The sequence below is a fragment of the Odontesthes bonariensis genome, chromosome 7 (genome assembly GCF_027942865.1).
Source record: "Odontesthes bonariensis isolate fOdoBon6 chromosome 7, fOdoBon6.hap1, whole genome shotgun sequence".
Taxonomy (NCBI): Eukaryota; Metazoa; Chordata; class Actinopteri; order Atheriniformes; family Atherinopsidae; genus Odontesthes; species Odontesthes bonariensis.
Window position 1 is genome coordinate 10,467,314 of NC_134512.1, and position 24,154 is coordinate 10,491,467.

At 41.2% G+C, this 24,154-nt stretch overlaps 1 protein-coding gene across 24 annotated transcripts in view; it reads right to left on the bottom strand.

Annotated features, from left to right (window-relative positions):
• mical3a (microtubule associated monooxygenase, calponin and LIM domain containing 3a) overlaps positions 1-24,154 on the bottom strand; it is an 80,642-nt gene that overhangs the window by 18,719 nt on the left and 37,769 nt on the right. For 9 of the 24 annotated variants that reach the window (XM_075469411.1, XM_075469406.1, XM_075469407.1 and 6 more), the window contains 30 exons: positions 23,023-23,280; positions 22,017-22,132; positions 21,516-21,642; positions 21,299-21,392; positions 18,406-18,435; positions 17,721-17,868; positions 15,899-16,095; positions 15,590-15,720; positions 15,409-15,471; positions 15,088-15,264; positions 14,118-14,219; positions 13,717-13,800; positions 12,125-12,235; positions 11,610-11,666; positions 11,373-11,486; positions 11,111-11,209; positions 10,607-10,711; positions 10,057-10,155; positions 8,690-8,803; positions 8,130-8,316; positions 7,351-7,445; positions 7,066-7,159; positions 4,719-4,914; positions 4,203-4,468; positions 3,824-3,916; positions 3,038-3,199; positions 2,513-2,575; positions 1,252-1,326; positions 227-340; positions 60-139 (listed from right to left, as the gene is read on the bottom strand). In XM_075469411.1, the coding sequence (XP_075325526.1) occupies positions 60-139; positions 227-340; positions 1,252-1,326; positions 2,513-2,575; positions 3,038-3,199; positions 3,824-3,916; positions 4,203-4,468; positions 4,719-4,914; positions 7,066-7,159; positions 7,351-7,445; positions 8,130-8,316; positions 8,690-8,803; positions 10,057-10,155; positions 10,607-10,711; positions 11,111-11,209; positions 11,373-11,486; positions 11,610-11,666; positions 12,125-12,235; positions 13,717-13,800; positions 14,118-14,219; positions 15,088-15,264; positions 15,409-15,471; positions 15,590-15,720; positions 15,899-16,095; positions 17,721-17,868; positions 18,406-18,435; positions 21,299-21,392; positions 21,516-21,642; positions 22,017-22,132; positions 23,023-23,280 (3,651 nt within the window). Of the gene's footprint in view, positions 1-59; positions 140-226; positions 341-1,251; positions 1,327-2,512; positions 2,576-3,037; positions 3,200-3,823; positions 3,917-4,202; positions 4,469-4,718; positions 4,915-7,065; positions 7,160-7,350; positions 7,446-8,129; positions 8,317-8,689; positions 8,804-10,056; positions 10,156-10,606; positions 10,712-11,110; positions 11,210-11,372; positions 11,487-11,609; positions 11,667-12,124; positions 12,236-13,706; positions 14,220-15,087; positions 15,265-15,408; positions 15,472-15,589; positions 15,721-15,898; positions 16,096-17,720; positions 17,869-18,405; positions 18,436-21,298; positions 21,393-21,515; positions 21,643-22,016; positions 22,133-23,022; positions 23,281-24,154 lie in introns of those variants that run through there. The other 15 variants (XM_075469403.1, XM_075469404.1, XM_075469402.1 and 12 more) reach the window with 15 other exon arrangements.

Sequence of the window (24,154 nt, forward strand, 5' to 3'; positions counted from 1 at the left end):
AGAAGTTTAGGATATATTCAAAACACATCATAAACTTGATAAGTGTGGAATTATATCACCTCTGTTTCAGGCTCTGATGATGGTTTGAGGGGAGAAAAAACAATATCCTCCTTCTGCACTGGGCTGAAGCTGGACGGTTCTGATTTCATAAAAAACAAAATCAGAGCATTATTTATGTGAAATATCTCTTAAAGATACATTTTAAGGACTGGTTTGTGACCAATACCAAAACTGGAGGCCATTTCCAGACTTTCTTCTTCCTTGTCATCCTCATGAGGTGCTTCTTTGTGCTCCGATTCGTGCAAACGAGCCTCGGCCTCTGCATCTGAGGGTATATCTTCTGGAATTAAACATACCGACATGGGGTCTCATGATGACAGTCAGATGAAAAAAGGGTTTATTTTCATCCGAGTACTTTGACAGAAATACGGGTGGGAATGCATTAGTTTAAACATCAAGCGCTTGCAGAACATTTGGCTGTAGTTTTCTGATAAAAACAGAAGAACCCAGAAGGATAGAGACAGAAAAAACAGACACCTCATCTGTGTCGGGTGGGTGCACAGACCACATTAATAAGCAATCGTTCCATTTCATATGCAAAAGTCTTGTTTATGTAAGTGTACAAAAAACCCAAGTGTATTTTTATGGAGCACTTAAATTAGACTAATTTCTGCTCCAAAGCTACTAAGAAAGCCTTGGAGAGAGATTTGGGGATCTCTATTGACTACGTTAAAACATGAACAGAAATAATTCCTGTGTGCCTCCAAACGTATCGTAAACTCCAAACACAATAGGCTGTGTAACCAACTGACCTTTGCAGCCGGGGAGAATATTCTGCTCTTCTGAATAAAGAATGCTGCTGCAATCAAAATGTCATGACATTTCATGTGCGCTTCGGTCCACACTGGACACCTTCTCTAAAGTCTTGGAGCCCCGTTTAGATCTTATTGGACCTCTTGTGCTCCATATTACTGGGCTTCCTTCAGCTAAATTAGCCGTGCTCTGCACTAGTTTTTGCAGGAAAAACAGCTATTTTGTGCCATTATTTGTTGCTTATCTATTTGCTCTGGTCTCCTCATGAAAGAGGACAGTGATAACTGGGGATGGAGACAGGTTCCATTAGTATTTTTATATTTATCATCTTGCCCGCCTGTTTGGTCATGTTTGTATTCTATGCAAACAAAATCTCTGTTTTCAAAATGAGAAAAACAAGATTGATGAATCAATATTTGTATCATTTGGACTGCTTACCCTGATCCAACTCTGTACCAGGTTCCATATCTGGACTGTCTGCTTCAGCCTCCAGTTCTTCATCTTCGCAGGGTTCTGGCATGAGATAAAAACGGAAAGAAGTAAGTAATCTGCCGATCACTTTCATCCTCAGTCAATAAAAGTGAGAGAACTTTTTCAATGTCTTTACTGTCTAAGAATGAATGATTTTTTCAATCAGAAACTCTGATTGTAGGCTCATAAGCTATCGGGACCAATTTTGAAAAAGCGGAAAAGCAGAAATTAAAGGTTGGAAAAAAAAAAAAAAAGAACGAATAGACTTCAAAACCAGAAATCCCTTTTGATTCAAACAGCACTAGGAAAATGATGTGGCAAGAAAGCAAAGGTTTGGCACATAAATCAACAAGTCTAAAGAACAAAGGATGTGCACAGAGTCGCATTAGTGAAAAGATACATGCAGCTGTCCATTTTTAAATGAGCAAATGGATAATAATTGAACCGAGCAAAAGCACAACCAAATGTTAAGGACACCTGTTAAATGACAGCCAGCAAGAAAAACTTTTTTTAGGAAGAACATTTTTCCCCTAAACACTCGTAAAAAGAGGAAATAGAAAATAATTCAATAGTAATTCATGCATGTTTGAAATAAAATTTAAAAAAACTTAAAATCAAAACTTCCGCAAACAGGCTATTGCACATATGGATGCAAAACACACACTAAAAGAACAACTGATTATAGTTAGTCTGATCTCTAGGCCAGAACTCAAGGTCTGTGTATAAAAAAAAGATATGTGAAGGGCCCGCATTTCATTCATCCAGGCTTTTACAGCTGAAAGTACCTCAATAAAGTACCTCAAAAGCATTATGTTCTTAGCTTTGTGCAAGTACAAGTGCCACTGAAGAGTTAGTCCACAAGTAAAGTAACAGTAATAGCAGATTTAAAGTGAAATACATCACACATCAGGGCAAGTGTTTTTAAGCCTTGACGGCTCATTCTGTGGAATATGGTACAATACAGTACGATGTGCAGAGGAAGTGAAGAGAAAATACAGATTACTGGAAGGTGAAAAGGTGGAATAGCAAGTTTGGTTGTGAAAGGTGAAATAAAGAGGTTGATCTAATCCCAAGAGAGCAGAGCTCTTGAGAGTGAAAAGCTGGACGGCATGCATGCTTGTGAGTTGGCTGCTCTCTGCATGTGTTTCTGCATGCTCCAGGAAAAGGTCAGCCCATAGATAGTATGAGTCTAAGATGGGATATCAGGATCCCATTAAGTCTGTGCTACCTCCAGACAAGGACTCCAACCAGACTCTCACTGCCTCGTGTCGGGTGGATGTGTGGGCAGGAGCTACTCTCAAACCAGAGGACACAGAACAAAGACAGATAGATGGCAGGGAAATAACAGTAAAGCAATTAGACACATGGGAAAGAACACAGCAGAACACAAGAGAAAAAGCAGAACAAAAATCAAAGGAACTGACAAGGGGGTTATATGGTGCACTGGGATGTGGCTGAAGAGCATTGCATCCACCTCAGAGGATACACAACGACTCTGATTGGCAAATTAAAAGGCTGAACACAAAATTAGACATTCCAAAAGAAAAAAAAAAAGCAATGTTACACAAATGTACAAAATTAAAGATAATTAAAAACAGCAGGTGGGTTAGTTGGGGTAGATGGATCCTCCTGTCATGGACATACAAACCGAACAGCAGCAATCACACTGACTGGTTAACAAAGACACCCTGATCCTCAACACAGTGAGGCCCCCGCGGCCTTCCCTGGTGTGCAGCACCTCTGGGAGGGTTACCTGTGGAGGAGGGCTGCGTGAGCTCAGAGGGCTGGGACAGTTGGAGGGCTGAGGCCAGCTGGCCATCCTTGTCTCCCTCAGAATCCAGGTGTGTTCTCACCAAACCTGGAATGGTGTGGGGATCCACAGGTTGCAGGACTTGTTGGATGTGCAAGTTCCTGGCTAAATATATGTTTTATATGGTTTTGGGGTGCCACGAAGTTGTGTGAATCGACAAAGGAAAGAAAGAGATGAAGGCAGAAGTGCAAGAAAGTTAGGAGAGGTAGGAAGAGCGGAGGGGAAAAGATGAAAAGGCAAAAATGAAAGAGAGAAAGCAGAGAAACAGTTACACAGTGGCAATAAAAAAAAAAATAATCATCAGAGGTGTGGTAACAGGAGGCTGCATGCATTTATACACTGCAAAAGAGTCAAACAATAAAAATTTGCTTCAAAGATTAAAGGTTAAAGAAAAAAAATATATATCCATGTGCTGAATTTAAAAATTCTTCCACTCATTAACAAATCATAACTGTAGCACCTGAGGGGGGAAACACAAATCTTTGGGATTTATCATATTAGTATTTCAAAGCCATATACCAAACTGAGGTTTGAAACAGCGGGTTAACGTGGCCCACAGTATAAAGAAACACACTTAGCTCAATCCCTTGGAAACACAAAGGCAACCAATAAACAAGCACAAAACACACTCCTGTTGTAGAAATCTTTTAAAAGGGAAACTGAAATCAGCCAGAATTATATCACGCTCAACGGCACTGCAAAAGCATCCACAGGCAGTTCTGTTGCTACCTTTAAATGTACCAACATCCTCTTCGTCTGTAAGGTACTTTTCCAGCCAAAGGCCTGACTGGATCTCTCTATCCCAGGGGCAGTAATTCCCCTCTAACAGCAGGGGGAGACAAACGCCCAAAAGAAAAAAAACACATACACATGCAGTGTACATGGACACAATAGGATAATTGAAGAGGGGGGGAATGAAAAGGGAGGAGAGAAACAGAGGATGAGAAGAACAATGTCTGAGACAGCAGAACAACACATGAAACAAATTCTGACAAACAGTGGGGCAAACTGAGTTTGGACAGAGTGTACACATACATTTTCAAAACAGAAAGGAAAACTGTAACAGCAACCAGGATGTAACTGCAAGAACAATACAAAACTAATTTACCATCACTAGATTCTTCATCATCTTCCTCCTCATCTTCCTCCTCCTCCTCCTCCTCTTCATCCACATCTCCATCCCTGCTGACGGCGTCAGCCAGAACCTCGCCCTCTGCCTCCTCGTCCTGGTCGCCTCTCAGTTTGGCGTGGAGCTCTACTGCCTCCTTCCAGGGAACACCGCCGAGGTCTGAGGGGCTGAAAGGCTGCTCTTCCACCTCCACCTCCTCCTGATCCTCCGGCTCATCCTCCTCCTCCATGTCCGACTCTGAGCTACTGTTGGAAAACAGATGTCAAAGAAACCAAAAAGATATTTTAAAGCTGGAAAAAAACTTGTTTACAGTGAGTCCAACTGTACCTGTTCTGTAGTAATGTATATATTTGTATTATTTATATGTTTTCTCCGGGCAACGTGAACAAGATCACGTGCCAACACATGTTTCCAGAGGCCTAAACCCTAAACCCTAAACAGGCTTTAGCTCATCACAGTGCGTGGCGTGAAGACAGGATGCTGTTATAATCCTACCTGGAGCCCAGGTCAGCATCTGTGGCCTTGTCCAGCACACTGCTGAGGTTGTGCTCTGCCAGCGTCTCCTCTGGTACCTCCTCCAGTTCCTCCTCCTTCTGCAAGGACAGGCGGTAGTTCTCCAGCTCAATGCGCTCTGGAGTCCCCCGCAGTCGTTTGGCTAAACTGGGCTCCTGCACGCCGTTGACTTCTGGTACTGTTTTCAATCATAACGCGGAGACCCCGGGTGAAATGAAGACACATGGGTGGGCGGCAAGTTGCAGGTAAGCAAGCCGAGAAAGAAAAAAAAAAAAGTTTAGTTTAAAATTTCCCTTTCATCAAAGATAGAAACTCTGACAATGTCCATGTGTGAATCTAGTTGCATTAGAACCACCCCACAACTAACTGTGAAAATAATAATATATGCATTAAAATGGGTCATTCCCACTTAGTCCATTTATACCAGAATAAGAACAAACTCACAAAGACACACCAATTTCTGCTACTGAATTTATTGTTTAAATTATACTCCTACAGCAAATCATAAAACAAAACACATAAGTTTAACACACTAAAATAGTTATCTTATACTATAAGTAAATACACAAGGCTGGTGCCTTGCCTTAAGCCCATCCTGACAAGCAAACCTTAAAACTGTATTATCTTATTATAGTTACCTACATTCTTTTTACTAATAAGGTGGAACTAATGGATTTGTGACAGCATCTGCCATCAGTCACCTAAGGTGACATAATTTCCAATTAGACGAAAACTGACCTACGAAGCTGCAAGCTGTGAGCCCATAAAAATGTGTGGCGAGGAATGTGTGATATTTGATACGGTGTAATGTTTTTTTTTTCTTTTAGTGTGGATTTAAAAAAAAAAAAAAACAACTACAATACTCTTTATCTACTAAAAAAAAAGCAACAAGCCTGACAAGCAGACTCCTCTATCAGTTAGAATTTTATGGCCGACTTTTAAATCAAAGCACTAAAGGAGCGCACGGTCTATCAAATGTAATCTGCACTAGTTTTTGCAATAAGTTAATATTTGTCTTTTAAAAGATTTCAAATCAAGTGCATCTTTAATTACATTAAATATAGTGGAAAATGATGAAACTCTACGTTAGAATCTAAATCTACATCTCAATCATGTTACCATGTAGTTTAAAGTGGTTTCATGTAATTACATTTCTACTAAGCTCACCCATTTAAGCTCTGCCTAGTCTTACCTATGGTTCCATCCAACTATGATATACAGAGTCATTAATGCAGAAAAGCTGCACTACATAGAGCAAACACAGGCGGTTCTTAACGGTAATCGGTCGTGGGAGAAAGTCTGGGGAGATGCAGAGGGATAGAGGTATAAAATTCACAAGTGAGCCAATCACAGGCACCAATTCAAGCACTTGTAAAGCTTTAAGTTTTAAGATGCTCTGATAGGAGGGGGAAAGGTAAAGCTCACAAAAGCACCGATACGGGCACTTAATCACAGTATGGTAGCCATCGGTAAGAGGAAAAGGTGCAAAACAGCTTATAGAGAGAAAAAGAAACACATCACAGAGCAGGCATTAAAACAACACAGCACACATGAAGAGGTAGAGCTAAATTAGAGCAGTCACAGGCCACTAAAGGTTACAGTCACAAAAGAATAAAGCTTGGCTTTTCATTAAAACAGGCAGGCAAAATATCTAGGTGTGCACCCAGCTTAAGCTCTAAGAATTGCATTGCTATAAGGTTGATCATTTTAACTGGCCACATGCTAAAAACCAAAACAAATGGCTGTAGAGGAGTCATGAAAGAGTTCAAATTGCTGCCTAAAGAGCTGACCAGAAGGAATTCTGATGAGCTCGCTTTAATTCTCAAGCCAAGAAAAAAAGAAAATAGATCCAAGATGCACCATCCACTTCTAAAATGATGATCCCAGAGCATGGCTTAACTTCCTCTGCCAATCACAAGTCATAAAATGGCAAATCGAAAGATGGATGATGCATCTTTAAGAAAGAAATGAATCACTGAGACACAGAATCACAAGATTTACGTGGACACGTCAGGTTCAGTGAGTCAGTACAGTCTAAATCTACACATTCCCACTGACATTAGTTGGCAAAGAGTCAAACAAAGTGAGTAAAGAATCAAAAAAGAAGGGACAACAGAGTCATGCTAGAGGAGGTTGAGCAGGACATTGATGGTGAAACAGCAGAAGAGGTAGATGCAGTAGGTGCACAGGAAGGGAGAATCTAGAGGGTTGTGTGCCACCTGGTGGCAAGTCCAGGAGAATGTGCGGCGGAGGGTACGCAGCGGGACTCCCACACCCATGGCCAGACGGTAGGGCACCGCCACCACATCTACAGAGGAAAATCGGATACCTGAGGGTTGGAGCTCGGCCGAAGGAGCTGCCGCTGCCATCGCCTTTCCGGGGGCATCCACGGTCGTCGTGGGAGTTTTGGGCGTTTGGTTCTCCTGCACATACGGAAATACAAACAAAGTCAACCACAGCTAATGTTTGGAGACATGAGTGCTCTTAGCAGGTCAAAACATAGCACAACACCCATCATGCCACAATGTAAAAACTAACTTTAGAAGAAGACAGAAAAATGTTACATTTATACTCATTTTGAGGAGGCGTTCGTCATATAAACAAAAACAGGTACCTTAGCTGAGACTGGAGCAGGGGAGGGAGCAGGCCTTTTCCTCTGAGCATAGCCAGACAGACGGTAACAGTAGTGAGGCTTGCAGTAAAATTTCCCTGCAGGACCAAAAAGGTACACAGCACATAAGCAAATAAATTAAAATGTGCAAATAAAGGGCTTTGCAAATTCTGAAGAGTTCATAGGCAGTATCTGTACTGCAGAGAAAAACTGGGTGTGTGTAATCTAAAAGACAAGAGAACTCCTTTGTGTTACATTTCAGACCATCAGTGGGTTTTAGTCCCACGGCAAACTCAGAGAAACAGTTACTCTGTCTCACCGAACAATCTGTTGACTGTCCTTGAACACAAAAGACACCTCCCAGTGAGGACAAACACGGAATCATAAGACTGCCCTCAGCCCTGGGGTCAGGGCAATGAATTGTAATGGCTTAGGGCTGAATATCACACACATAAAACCTCTAGTGGTCCCAGCATCTAACTTTGTTTGTAATGAACAGAACACAAGTCTGACAAGAATGGGCTTAGTCTATGTGTTGCTATTTGTCTTCTGAGTGCTTCAGGACAGATTCATGTGGGAGTTATTGTTAACTGCAATGTTCCATGTTGCCACCAGAGGGCACCAAAGTTACACTAATAAAAAAATCTGTTGATAGTGGTTTAAAGTGTTTTTTTCTTTGTTTCATTGTTTAAAGTTTAGTTTATTTTGCCCATAGTCAAGGTTTGGAACTTTTATACATATTGTAATAAATAAGAAATTAAGAAAAGTTATGAAATACTAACCATCCTCTACATCAAAGGCATAAGACGACAGTCGTAGTGTTGTGCCACAGTAGTCGCACTTGAAGCAGCTGCGATGGAAGAACTTCCCCTCTGCACTCAGCCTCTCCATCACATACACACGCTTTCGACAGAAGAAGCAGACATCGCTACCTCCAATGTTGACGGGGAACTCTTTTCTGAGGGAGCCCTGCAGGAAGAGACAGAGCTGAATCAGTATAATGATGAAAGTAATGCAAACACTAAGAAGGGGCGAAGTAAGGATAATAGAGGGAAGGTTTAAGACACTGAAGATTTAGTCCAAGTCAAACACTTATGTGTACCAAGTCCTAGATTTCTAAGAAATTAATAATAAAGTGCAGAGTCAAAAGGTTATTCATCGTTCCAAGCAGTCCAGATTGCAGGTAAACGATTAGCAAGCACACGCTCTGCAACTAAAGTTAAACTGTGATAGATCAGTAACTTCATTAACCACAAAGAACTTCACAAAACAGCACTCTGGTGCAAGCGACGTTGGGATTTGTGCAGACGCATACCCTCTACTCTAGAGATGGCGTGCTTACCAAATCCCTCTTTTCAGGTTCATGGGTGGGCTTGGACTCATCCTGAGACTGAAGCTGATTGGCTATCTGCTCAGCCAATGAGCTTACTCCCCCTGTGTACATCCTGACATAGCGCTATCAACAGCAGTAAGAAGAAAACAAAAAGAAAGAAGAGGTGGACAAAAATTAGAAATGACTGAAGTTGAAGGAAAGATGTTAAGAACAGAATGAAGAGGTGTGTAGAGAAAGCAGCAAGTGATTAAGAACTGAGAGAAACTAAAGGGTCTAATGGGGACCAAGCAGCGTTTCCATGCTTTCAGTCATCAAACATTAAAGATGTGCAAGCAGCCCCATCCAACCAGTTACAGACCAAACACCGCAAATAAAAAAAAACAACCCCAAAACTAATAACTTCCGCAATCAGTCAAACAAATGAATGAATAAGTTCCACAGTGTGGTGCCTGCCAACAGAGAACATTATTGGGTTTTGGACATCAGAAAAGGAGATTAAGTATCCCAGTATTTAGATAGGGTCTAAAAATGTGAAACTTCTGTAATAAAAATCACCAGAATTGTTTCCACAGGCGTGCAAGGAAGTCATGCATTTTCCCTCACACACAGACACACACACGCACGCACAGTACTGTATAACATCTTGGGGATATATAAAGACCAACAAGCAGTGGAAATCACCTTTTAAAGAGATTCGCTGAGACACAAAAGAAAAAAAAAATAAAAAAAAAAATAAAAAATAAAAAAAAAAAATCAACAAGTGGTCAGGATATAAACCATCTGTAGTTTAAATCCAGGATTAGGTTTCATTCCTTTAAACCTCAGATATACAGTTTTTCTACTGTGTAGGAGAAGGATTGAGGTCAGCTGTAGTATCAGCTAAACTTAAGCCATGAAAACCATTACTGCACACGAGATGTGAACACATTTGCTGTTGCTGCAGTCCCATCGCACTGCTTAACTGTAACTTGGCCAGACAGATCTATGCTTGTCAACTAAGGATGTACAGAAGTTGAGTTTTTTGCTGCCAAGCTACTATGCTAAGAAAAATAACAACTTTACCAAAGACTGGGTAAAACAACCATGGAGTTTAACTGAATACTTTCCATCTGACAATACTTTCTGTTCAGAGTCTTAGTCACAAGGACGGATTACTCAACCACGTATCAATCAAAGGAATCACAGTAAACATTTAACAGGTCGCAAGTGAGTTTGTGCCCATTTCTCAACAAGCTGCTAGCTATCAAAGCATCTCTCAGGAGGGTTTAGTCATGTTAAGCAACTTCAGCAACAAAGTGAGGCAATGAAGCTTCCTGAACAACCACGTGCAGCATCAGCAGCACGGCACGCCATCCCTTCAGGTGTAAAACGACTACCTGTCTCGGTGTGTCAGAAGTGGAGGGGGGTGTATCGGGGGGACTGTGGGCCAGGTGCCACTGTTCCATAAAAAAACGTGAGGGTTTTTTCTTAGGCTCCTCGAAAGAGGGAGACAAGAGAGTAATTAGAAGTTTATTCAAGGAAATGACCTAGTGTGAACATCTACCATAAGACATTATGTTTTTCCTGTTTTACATGATTAAAATATTAAGCAAAATTTTAAGAGCAGCCTGCTGGTGAGCTGCACTGCCTTGATAGCTAAGTTCAAGGACAACATGTTATAGCATGCATCGCTGTACATTTAAAGTTTAATCATGTAACTTGTACTTATAGTCCGACAGCTTTTAGAAGTGTTTGCTCACATGATGCCAGCCAACAGCCTCGGTTTACATTATTTCTGATTATTGACATGTTTAGCATCAGGGGATGAGGGGATGACTGAATGTCAACTCCTAATTAGTTTATCCTAAACTGCATCTTTCTTAACACATATATCCTTCTACCATTTTGAGGGATTTTCCACAGTCAGTGCTAGCAGGGGGAATTCACCTGTGGTCTGGCTGGCTTGCCCTCCAGTTGAGAGGCAAGTTGTTCAGCCCTCTCGTGAATACTAAGCACATATATAGGCATTTGGCCAGAGTCCCCCGCTGGCTCCTGCAGAGAAATGATTGATTCAATCATCAATAGGGTGTGCCAAGAGGAAGCCACTAAAAATGCAATCTCCCTTTCAAAAAGCTTGTCAGTGTGGTACAAACCGGGGCCGGTTTGTTTGCTATCCTTCTCAAAATCCCAGCTTACAGTCTATAATTCATGCTGTCATATAAGCCCGAGTAAGTAAACTCTGAAAGTGATGCCCTGCAGTTAGTAAGCAAATCTTGCACGCATACTTTGCAGAAAACTACAGGCTGCATCTGAGAGAATAAACCCAAAATGAAAAAAGCTGAAACAAGACTTTAAGTAAGGCTGTGTTCTAAGTCGTAAATCTTTCATAAGAGGTTATTTCTCAGCATGGCAGAGGGTGAGTCTCAGTCCAGAGTTGCAAGAAAACTTAACCTTTCTGGAAGCTTCAGGAGAGGACAGTGGTGAACCAGGGCTCAGGCTTCGGGACAAGTACCACTGCTCTAAAAAGAAACGGGACGGCTTTTTCTTAGGCTTTCGGGAGGGAGAGGAACGGTTGAAAGGAGGAATTAGACTTTAACAAATTGTCATACATAAACCATGTTTTACAAGCTGAGAAATTAGCCCAGTGAATGATGAAGGCACAACACGAAAAAAAAAAACGTGCTCTCACAAAGTGCCCATGCAAGGTGTTCACCTTTGGTGGCTTGTCAGGTTTGCCCTTAAACTTGGAGATTAGGCGCTCTGCCCTCTCCTGTATACCAGGTATATGAACAGGTCCTGGGTCAGTTAGATCCTGTGGGCTCCACTCCTGCCAAAGGAGCTCTGTTTAGACTTAATAATGATTTGATTTGATACTTTTAACATAAACGTGCTTTATTTCAAACGGAGCTCATGTGGACTATGTTAAAATGCTTTCACTCATGTACTGTACCCCATGTTGGAGAGGTCTTTCGTAGTATTCCAGTTCCTCTTCCTCTGGATGTATGTTCTTAAAGGCAGGAATGAGCAGATTGCACATAGTGTATGACCACTTCACGATACACTTTGTGTCTCTGAAAATCATTTAGAGAGCTGCGTGCAATGCAACCTCCAACAGTGCCAGACAACATTTCAAAGCAACCCAATGTCTCCAGAGTCTGCAGCTATGTAAAAGCTGTCACACCCGACAACATAAGCGTCAGCATGAAAACAAACTGCTCCTCGGATAATGACATTCACTACCCACTCACAAGGATGTAAACAACACCGTCGAGCTCAACTTGGGGAAATGTGACATTTTGTTTTTATTTCAGCTACACAAATCAGAGGTGCAACAGGAGACATCATTTGGGAGACTGTGGACCTCATAAGGAAGGAAGAAAGGATACACTAAATGGGTCTGCCATGGTCATGTGGCTAGATGGACAGGAAAAAACGGAAAGATAAAGAGAGCAGACAGTGTGTCACCTCTGAGTGAAGAGAGAGCGAGGAAGTGGAGGAGGAAGAAGGGAGCAGAATGGTTTTCTTTGGGCAGCTCCGAGAGCCCGAGTTGGACACTTGGTCTGCACCACTCCTGGCCTTGAAGGATGAGGAACAGGAACATCAGACTCAGCAACAGATGATGATAAAAAATGATGAGCTACTGCTAAATGTAAATACGATTCAGACATCTACCTATTCCAACTCTAACAGTGCATCAACACTACATTTGAATACTTTCCAAATCGTGTAAAGCTGGAAGGCTAAGCTACATCTATTGGGTTAATAGAATTAGTCTGGTGAGGTTCGCCTACACCACGATACACCGGCACACACATTTCCAATCACATACATCCAAAAAAAACGACCACCCACACACTAAGTACTATTTATGAGAAAATAAGCCAACTTAAAATAGGAGGAAACTGCTCATTTTCTAATCAAGTCTGGTGCAGAAACATTCTAGAGTATTGGCAATTATTTATAATATTGGTAATCACAGGCAAACTTGGAATGCTTAGAATTAGCTTATGGTGCTTTAATGAGAGATCAAATAAAATATGGCTTAACTGTGTCTAAAAAGGACGAAGGATTATCAGCTTTTTTTCCTGTCAACGTCACTCAGTAGCAGGGGACTTACTGCAGCTGAGCAGAAACTTTAAATTGGCAGTGGAATAAATCTCTTTAAAACAGGAGGGTCTGAGCTTTTACATCTATGTTTGTGATACATTTACCTAATCTGGTAACAAGAAAAAAGCAGCAACAAAAAAAAAAAGATAACTTTCAAAGCATCGGCAGGAGAATAGTCAGTCTAGCAGTTAATGGTGGCAATGTTGCTTCTGATGTGAGCAAAACTGATAAGCGCAGGCGAATTTACTGCTGCTGGTTTATGGGATATGAGAAGTGTCTGTTTTCATTTTGTTGTTTTTCACAGAACAGAATGTTGTATTTTCTGTTTTGCTGCATTTTGTTTTAAAACGTAGTTTTGGTTTTGAGGTTTTTTTCCCCTTTGTTTCTGCTTTCTTTTTCTTGTCATATTTTGTCTGATATTGTTGTATTTTGCACCTTAAGGCCATCATAGCAGCACAGCAGCAGTCATCAACTGAAGGTGGGAGGTCATAGAAACATACAAGATCTAAAAAAAACTAACAAAAAGGAACACTGAAATCTTAAAGGTTTCTCTACCATAGAATTTCTCTGGTTCTTTCGGGGCAAATAAAATCTCCTAATCTGAATCATCATTAACTAAACCTACAATACTTCTATATGGGAATATTAACTGGCTTAAGACTGCAAACAAAAGCTTTTATATAACACTGCATCCTTCTATGCTAACATTACTGGTGGTGCAGAAAGACGAGTTTAGCCTTCTGATATGGGCACAGAACTTAAAGATAATAGATGACGATTAACAAGAACTCCCTTTACATCTGACAACACATGACACATAATTTAATGGGCTTCTTAAAGTCTTTATATGAAACAAAATGACAGTTCCTGTGGGCGTGATCCTGAATCTAATGGGATCTGTAAGGGATGTAGTAGTTGGAGCACTACCAGGCCACCATAACTAACCATACCTGTTCCCCTCTGTTGGGCAATGTCTGACACTTGATCATTTCTTTGTAGCGAATGCTCAGCTTTTCCTGCTGCTGTGTGCGTCTCTACACCAAGACAGGAGAAGCAAGGAGGAGAGACCATGACTGTGTTGTACCTTCACGCCCCTCTCTCAAACACAAACACAAACACAAACACAAAGGTGCACAGCTAACCGACAGAGGCTGAAGAATCACACAGTTTGGAGGCGGAGCTACAGAGATCATTTCTCTGAATCTCACAAAACAGATCTGATGCCCACAGGAGAGGGAGCTCAGACTAGAACAGGTCAAACCAAAGCAGCTTTCTTTTTCAATGACACACCACAGGGACACATGGTTAGATGATCAGGCAAGTGGTTAGTCTCTAAGGGGATAACGTTTACCTTTCTCCATGCTGGGACAGGTGCCAGGCGCACTGGCTCACTCACAGGGGTTTGTGCCGAAGTAAGGGGCAAAAGGCGGTCCAGATTGGGCAGAGAGTCTCCCTTTGTGGTCAGGCAAAGATGAGCGACAGTAAAAATGTCCAGCAAGAGGAACGGAAAAGTCATGCAAGGCAAGCATCATGAAATAGTCCAAGATAGGAGTCGAAGCCAGGGAGAGAATAACAGAAAAAAAGGAAGTGAATAACAGACGTGTGGCGTCATGAAGATGGAAAAAATGTGTTGAAAATTAATAATAATATGACAAGTTGTCTTGGTGCAGATGGAAGTTGTATATTTATAGTAGGACAATACATATCATGCAGAGGGTCAATAAATCATACACAACAGAGGAAAATAAATTAATTCCATCAAATATGAACATTAGATAGCCGAGCCACAGTTACACAGTGAGCATTTAGAAATCCTCAGAAACTCCCTCACAATCCTTTAAATTTATGCCAAGACATGCAGTTACAAGACACTAGGAGTCGTCCTTTTCCATCTGAAATACTGTCCGGTGTTTCAGTAGCCCTCCTCTTCCTCCCACTGAGCTGCTGGTCCACAGCGGGAAGCAAACCAAAGCTCTGCGAACCACCCAATCCCTCCAAGCCTCGTCGGCTCTGTGAGACCGCCTACGTGACCCAGTAACAATACCCAGCTTGACCAGCATTAGTATTCTGGATTTCAGCTCATTAATAAAGTGGTCCACAGTTCCTCTATTGTGAGAGTAGAGGCCCTGTCATACAGCATCAAAATCTATCTCCTCAAACTTTTCAGTGGAAGGAAAAACAAACCAAAAGGAGTCCATATAAATAAACTCAACTCCTACAGTATTCAAAAAGTCTCACATCTTTTCCATGTTGCTTGATCTAAATTTTCATCACCTCCAGCTGTATCACCGCAAACTGAATCTTACATGTTTCCTCCATACCTGTCTTTTTAGTCCTGTGGACTGTGCAGGAGCGTTCTCTTCAAACTTGGCTAGCAGCTGGGTGGCCATGACCTTCACTTTGTTGTGGTTCCCTACCGCAGCAGAGTCCATTTTTCTCTCCGACAGTATAGCAGGGGCAGACGGCCTGTCGTCAGCAACAGTTCTAGATACCTCCTCCTGTGGGAAAGGAGGAAAACAAAAGAGCAGATTTCGCATGTTGCCATCAGTCTAGTGGAGCTAATTAGTTTGTTCTGGTTGTCCAGACAGCTCAAACAATACTTAAACCAAACATGTGGTCACTTTGTTGTCAGAACTACTCACATCTTCAGACTGGCTGGTTTTCCTTCTTTTACCCAAACCGTCTATGTCCTTCTCTTTTTTGTCCTGTTGATGACACATCAAAAGTTATTTTAACCCCAAACACAGCTAAAATTGAGTTAGGGCTTGCTTTATGTTTCAAGGAGGAGCAAAACGTGCTTTAAGTCACTTTTCTGTCACTGACCTTGGGGTTTCGCTTCCTGGAGATGGCTATGCTCTGACCAAGCTTGCTAAGGAAGGAGATGGGAGACTTGGTGCTGTTTATCAGTGCAGCCTTCTCCTCTGGACTCAAGTTGTGTTTGTCTGAACAGATAACTAGTAAAAAGGAAAAAAAGGTAAAACAGAGAATACAAATCAAAATCCTCTCATTGTTAAAAACAATGTTTTCACAACAACTCTCAGAAAAACAACACTTCTCTGACTGTGGAACAACAACATGCATCCAAAAAAGACATTGCAGAACAAACAGTGCTACTGCATCACTGTTTCTCACCTCCAGGAGGCACTGTGTCCTTAAACATCTCATAAAATTGGCTGAGGTACATGACCATAGAGAGTTTGTCTGGCTCCACCACAGAAGACATCTCTTTGCCAGTCATACATGGCGAGATGCCAAATTCCTTCTCTGACACGTCAAAAGCCAACTGATTGTTCTTCTCCTGGTCTCGCTCTTCCAGAGAGTCAAAGTCACTGGAGACAAAAGACAGGGGCAAGAGACACCAAGGACCAAGTGAGAGGGAGGAAGGAGCAGTGAGTGCGATGCCAAAGAGAAGGAGAAATCAGCTAAAGCCAAGTGGTGAGCATTAAATCTTAATTTCAATAACCTCAGTTTTAGTCGTTTCAGAAAATGCCACAAACTCAGCCAAATTGTTCCTTTATTTATTTAGCAGATTTTTCACATGAAATGAGGCAGTAATTATTTTTGAATCCAAAAAACATACAGATCAACTTTATTATATAGTAAATGTGTTCAAGTTTCTGCAAGTTGAACATTGGCCGTTTTTTCTTAGTTCTGTTTTGGTCTCCATAAACTCTGAGAAAAAAATATCTTGCTCAGTAGCGGAAAAATGCTTCAATACGTTCTCAAGCTAGTTGACATCTTCATCAGCTTTTCTTGGCGGTTGTGGCTGGAAATGACACAGAGGTGAGACGGTAGCAAAACAGCAATACTGTGGGTTGTAAAACAAGAGCAAAGAGCTCAAAATTCCAACGAACTGAGAGAACGTGCCGAGCCAAGTGTCAGCAGACTTTATAGGCTCATATCTTTTATTTAGGTCTAAATATCTTGACTGATGATCTCCTGATGTGCAGCATGAATGGAAACCAGGATTTTCAAGCAACACGTATGTCACAGCTGATGTTGTGCGATTGTGACATTGCACATAAAAAAAAAAAAAAAAAGTATTATAATCCATTTCTTAGTTTCTGATTGAAAAAAAAAAAGACATTTAAAAATAGGATAAGGGTTATATCTTCCAGGTATCCATAAACCTAAGGTCTCATCTACATGAACTGCCAGTAAGCTTGTACCATAAAGACTAATGATGAAATATTTCTGTATGCCAGGCTATCGTACACTTTGTGGAAAACATTATTGCAAAAGTCATTATACTCTAGCAGATGATACCATTAACATGCCTCATCAATGCATTGAAACTGGACATGAAATCAATTTAAAAGCATCAGCATTAAAACATCATATCAGTCAGAGTAAAAACTGCTCTCAATCCCTCTTAACCATACGTCTTGAACATGTGTACACGTGACCGCAGTTTTGCTGAGGAACCCTCATTACTCTGTCTCCCCTCCTCCCATCATCTATCCAATCAGGGGCTGCAGAGAACAACCATTACAGTACTCTGCAAAGGTCAGATAGGATGTAGATACTAATAGCTTATAATGTTAATTGCCATGCTGACTCCAGAGAGTAACCTTGTTTAGAGTGCGAGTTGGTAAGCAGAGTGTTTTTTTATGCGTATGGCAGAGAGAAAGGGGGGGTGTAATGAGGAAGGCACCCTTAAGGGACCTGAGGGGCTGTCATGACTAGTAGCTGTCACTTCATTTCTAATGACATACTGTCCAAAACCAAAATCTAAACCCAACGCTAAAAATAATTTGCAACCAACATGCATGTAAACACATCAGGCCAGTCATTCCAAACATGGTAGCAGATTTAAACCAGTCTCTCTAACCGTTGTAAGACAAGGTTTGCAAGGTTTGCAACAGTCCACAAACTGGTAGACTAAGCTGCCATCTGTATTCATCCATGTTGTATGAAACAGTTTGTTCTGCAGGTTATTTTTTCAGATACTCACATGAGATCCGGTCGGTATCGGTGAATGAGGGCACACAACGCCAGGCCGCTCTTCCAAGACATGGTAAGGTCTGTTACATTAACATTCCTGTATCCCTCCGTTTGTCTCTGGCACCAGTTGAGCAGTTTACTGGATCGAGCTATGGATTCTGGTGTGCGGGAAAAGAGGAAATTAAAGGCTTAGTGTTAAAGCAGCACGTTGAAGGGAATCTGGATTAGACATGGAACCGATTGCTATTGGTTTTTGGGTAGCATCACGTCTTTTTCTGGGTAATCTTTGGTCAGGCGGGGCTGAGGATAGGATTGTAAAGTTTTATCATTCATGGCCTCATAATCAATGTTAGTACCAGTCTCAACCAGCCACTTGAGAAATATTGCAACCTCTGACATATAAAACATTGGAACGATGCAAGTAGAAAGGATGCAAGTGAGAGGTTAGGAGAGGGTGCAGAACTCATGGGGAACAATTACAACAACTCACAGTCCCCTCACAGGTTAAACATAGTCAGGAAGCTCAAATGAGGGAGTCACTGACTGGGTTAGTGTACGTGTACTCAGTCCATCCACAACGTTCCATCATTACACAATTTCTTATATTTTATTCATTCATGGCTAAAAGTCAAAACAGTTAAAACCATTAGGCAAACTCTGAAGAGCAACACCATGCATTTGGGACTTTGTGTTACCTTGCAACTGCTTGTCAAGCGGGTAATTGTCTGGAGTGAAAATAATGCATTATTATATTTCAACAAATGCTATTCTTCTCCATCAGCATATTAAAGGAGAAGTTCGGTTATTTTAAACCTGGACCTTATTTCTGGCATAAAATACATTCATCTACTCACCGATATCAGTTTGATGAAAGTCGGCGTCCTTTGGACGCTATTTAAATCACTTTAGATCCGCATATATAACGGGAGAGAACAGGGCATTGACAATACAGCCTCTAAATAAGGCATTATCTGTCTTTATTTCACTGATACTTTAAGCTGAATGAGTGAATGAATGCACGCGAATGAATGAGTGTGTAAGTATTGCACTGTTAATTCTGACCGTGTTTTTGTTATTGTGGGCTATCGGGGGCTCTCTGGGGCTTTCTACACATGCGTCTAGTGGGATGACGTCATCGACGCACTCCGCTGCAGCACAGCTCATTTAGTCTGTGCTCTGTGACAGTCGGCTAACTTCACACAGAGTTTGCTACTGCTAGTTTTGTGCAACATGGCAGAATATTTTTCAGATTTTAACGACATGGACGACAACTTTGAGTACGATGGATGTCTTTACCCGAGTGAATGAGCTGTGATGTCCTCCCACTAGTCGCGTTCGTAGAAAGCTCCCATAAGCCTCCGATAGCCCCCAATAACAACAACACGGCAGGTCTGAACTAATAGTGCAATAGTACGTGTGCATTCATTCATTCATTCTGCTTAAAGTATCGGTGAAATAAAGACAGATAATGCCTTATTTAGAGGCTGTATTGTCAATGCCCTGTTCTCTCCCGTTATATGGATATACGCGGATCTCGAGTAATCTAGATATCTTCCGAAGGATGCCGACTTTCAGTAAACTGTTATCGTGAGTAGATGAACTTAAGATGATATTTTATGCCAGAAATAGGGTCCATGTTTAAAAAAAAAAAAAACTTCTCCTTTAAGGAGGGTCTTTTAGCACCACTAAAACACTGTAGAGGGCTCATCCCAAAGTCCAAACACACGACTCAGACTTTGAAAAATGTTGCCACAAAGTGTTTGAGAGTTAAGAGCTGTCAAGTGTCTGTCGGTCAAAAGGGCAAACGGGCTCTGAGGCTGACTTTTGAAGAGACTTGCATGTAGTTAAGAGATGCTGGTGATGGGATACAGGTCGTTTAGGCCATTGGCGTTTAGGCCGCAGTCATTTAGGCCAACAGAGGAGTCGTTTAGGCCAGGCTACCTGAGCAGCTGATATCTTTATTACATCACTTTGTACATTCGTTATTATAAAATATAAGACAGCTCTACTGGTCTGTCTGGGTAGCCTACATATCTTTGGTAAATTATTTAATAACCAACTTTAGTGTGGAAACGTTTTTTTTATTTAATAAATGGTGATTTATAAATTCATAAAATTGTGGAAATAATCATCCGCATTGCCACATTCATTGGACAATAATGCTGTAATTATTTAGAAGCCCGTTAAATTCGCGCGGCTTGTGAGAATTAAAATAGTGATTTATAAGATAAGCATCGAATTGTCATCGTAAGCATCCGCATTGCCACATTCGTTGGACAATAATGCTGTAATTAAATAATATATTTCCACAATTTTATGAATTTATAAATTCGACTGTAAGGGGCCTAAACGACTCCTCTGTTGGCCTAAGGTGCTGTTTACACATACCCGGGTATTTTGATAAACGCATATTTTCTAACCTTCGTTTGCCAAAAAAACTAGGTGCACACAGCCCCGTTTTTAAAAAAAACCACGTCTACATTGATCAGCATAAATACGCTATCAAGAGCTGTTAAATTACGCCAAGCCTGACGGTGGCAGTGTTAGAACAATGAGAATTCCACACAAGCCAATCAGAAGCCTAATAGAGAACCGCTGACAGGAAGAACTTCCGGATCCTTTTCAAGAAGAAAATATGGCGCCAGGCTCATGTGTGTGGACTGATAGCGAGACTGAGCTACTTTTACACGTTGCGCTGGACTATAAAACTGCTAGAGCCGTGAAAAATGTCTTTGTTGTTCAATACATTGTATGACTATAATTTTCAAAATCACACAAGCGAGTATAGCTCTCAACAACAGAAATGCTGCTAGTACCTCCATGCTTGCCAGATAAACAATGGAGGGAGAGAATGGCGTTTTCACGCTAGCATCCTGCCAACATGGCGGATAGGGGCGGGGCTCTGTACTATGACTATAACTCCTCATTCCATTCCCAAAACTCCGTTTTGTCTCTTTCAACCAGTTTACACACAAACGCTAAACGGAGTTTTTAAAAAATCTCCACTCTGTTTGTGTATAAACGAAAGGCACAAACGAAGGGAAAGGTCTTCGTTTATCAAAATACCCGGGTATGTGTAAACAGCACCTAAACGACTGCAGGGAGGCCTAAACGACTGCGGCCTAAACGCCAATGGCCTAAACGACCTGCTCCCCTGGTGATGTAAGAATGCAGCAGTCCAGCCCACCCCAATATGTAAACAAACCTACTATAGGGGCAGTGGGAATGAAATCTGCAAGGCAGCTTTTGTGTAAACAGCTTACTGACTACAGTGGATATAAATTGCACTTTGCTTGAATTATTATCTTTTTCAGTTAAATACCTAAATAGGATTTTTCATGGCTTTGCTGACTTTCAGTAGTTGGTAAAATGTCTAATGAATAATTGTGACAAAAAGAGAGTAAATAACAGTCACAAAGCAAGTCCTCAAGCAAGTGTCAAATAAATACAGAAGATCTGGCTTTCCTTTTTTTCCTCTGATATTAATCAAGTCAGGAGAGAATTTAGTAATTAGGCCAAAGGGTGGAGAATAAGACTGGGTTATATTCTCCTTTTGTATGCAAAGATAAAAAAAGAAAAGATACAAACCATTCCTAGCCAACTTGGGCGTTGATGAGTTGATCACGTTCTCAATTTCAATGCGAATTTCCCTGCACTCCCCTGTGTCAAAGAGGTGCCGCACCTGTAAAAAAAAAAAAATTCTGTTACAACGTATACGGGATTCCAGACGCAGTGTATTATGATGTCAAAAAGAAAATGAGTTAGAAAATAAAAACCCTTGTTGTTCGTCACCACTCACACTCACCTGACTTGGCTTGAGGAAGTTAAGGCTAATGTTGGGGTAACGGGTGGTAGGATCCACACTGTACTGACTGAAGTTCTTACTGATGTTTTCCGTTGTGGTCTGAGGCAAAAGTCGGTATATGCTCTCCCTAAAGCACACAGGAACAGATTTAAATATGTTCCCCTATACAAGACAGGTACCGACTAATTAAGGGAACATAGCAGGACACTTTGGCAATGCATTAACAAATCATTAACACTGTTATCATGGACACAGTGAGATATTAGAGATCCATGGAGTCACATTCCATTAAGCCTTATGACAGCCTCTTATCCCATTAGTCTAGGAGAGGTGGGACTGAAGCTGTAAATCCCATACAGACACATTTCCTAGGAAAGCACTTAGAGATAAAAGGGTGTGTCTGAAGAGAAAGATTATGTATGTGTGTGACTGTTGCATAAGTGTGTGTTTAAGAACACAGTGAATCTCGGTGTGTGTGCATCAGTGTTTCCACATCCTCACCTCTCAGCCAGAACCTCTAAAGGGGTTTTTCCCTGGGCCCAGCTCTTCACCATCCAGCCTGAGTCCATGGCTGCCAGGAAACCTCGGGCGATGCCAGTACCCATGGGCCAGAAGGGCTGGAGACAACAGCAAACACCACATTCAATGACCAAATATGGACTCAGAGAAGCAATAGATACAAAAGAAAAAAAAGGGAACAGAACTTTGAAGCAAGAGTGAGAAGAGAGAGAAGAACGTGAACTTGAGAATTTTATAACACAAAAACAAAGTGTCTGGGAAAAATACCGTAAATTCCGGACTATAGAGCGCACCTGAATATAAGCCGCACCCTCTCATTTTAAAAAGAAAATCCATTTTGTACTTGAATAGGCCGCACCGGATTATAAGCCGCGGGTGTCCACATAGTAATATGAGATATTTACACAGAAAGATGTTACACGTGAGGATTTTTAAACTTTTAAATAAATGCATATGGTAACAGAAACAAATACCTACATACTGCAAATGCTTTTTTTTTCCGAGCAGTATCTGTAACACGGCTGGTTTTAACTTACATACCTATCGGTAACGCACAAATACGTGGTGTAAATGCTTTTTTTTTTCGAACAGTGCCTGTAACACAGTAACACAGCTGGTAAAAAAAAAAAAAAAAAAAGACAGTAACCTACCAGGAAAAGTCATTGATCGCCTTAAATTTAAAAGCTGCATCATACGCATTTCTTTGTTTGTTTTCCATGTTGAGAGTGAGTACATATGACCGATTTACAGTAATTTAGTAGTGTAAGAGTGTTTGATTTATCGTACAATTTCATTGGACCGCTGTGAACTATTCCTTAATTGTATTGGTCTAATGTTACGGTGCAAAATATTTTTGGCGGCATGAAAACAAAAGAAAAAAAGCATATATTAGCCGCACCGTATTATAAGCCGCGGTGCTCAAAGCCTGGGAAAAAGTAGCGGCTTATAGTCCGGAATTTACGGTAAATAAAAAATTTAAAAAACTCACCTCTAACAGGCTGTCGCCTACAAGTGCCACGAGCAGGTTGTGGCCATGACGTTGACGCACCATGGCGGCATTCTCTGAGGCGTACATGCAGGTAAAGTCGAACATGGCTACATCAGGCTGGCCGTAATGATTGATGGCAAAGTCCAGTGTGGGCAGCTGATGGTTGGTGGAGAAATCTGCAGCCTCGCGTGCATAAGACAACAAGGCAGCCTGGTCTACATTAGCTCTGGACAGCAGAAGCTCCGTGTCTGCATAGTCCTACAGGACAGTAGGGGGAGATGGGATGACAACATTAATATAAAATGTAATAAAGGAGATGTCCTCAATTTGGTTTAAATCTATCAGCCGAACAAACTAACAGTATTTGTCATGGCAGAAGCAAAGAACAAAATCTGAACATGAGGGGTAGAATGAAAACTTAAGAATGTTTTAGTAACAAGTTACAAAAAATGAGTTATGACCAAGAGATGACCCTCTAAAAGAGATTTTAAAAACTTCAGTTCATTTTTATAGGAAGTCCTACAGTCTATCGATGGTGTGCTTTTATATGGTAGCAGGGGAAAAAGTGAGTATTCCTAATAGATTCTGCTTTAATCTGAGAAGATATTTCAACCATTTAAGGCACACTATGAGGAGCAGCAATGAAAGGCAATGAATGGAATTTATGGCGAGAAATCTATAACTTCTGGCAATAACATTACAATTGAAAATATATAGAGCAAAAATAGAAGCATATAAAATAACACAAACAACAAACGTCTCTCGGTAGCCATCGTTCACTGTGAGGAGTGGAACGGAGCCGGAAGGTAAACAATCAATCAACGACTTTCACGATAGACGTCGCGAGATTGGGTCTAAGTGCGAGCGGTGTTGATGACGTCACGATTTCGCGCCGGCTATATATAGTGGCGCAAGTCGATGCGCCAGTAGTTGCAATTTTCTCCGTCACAGAGGTGTCGCTGTTACGTGAAGGTTACCGCTACTCTACAACCACGAGAAGAAAACAATGCCACTCATCAATCATACTGCTGCAGTATCTGAATAATTTAAATTTTTTTAATTCAGTTAAAAGAGGTGAAGGTCTGAAGCCCCCAGCATCACCACTTCAAGTCTCTGACCTCTTCTTTGCCTT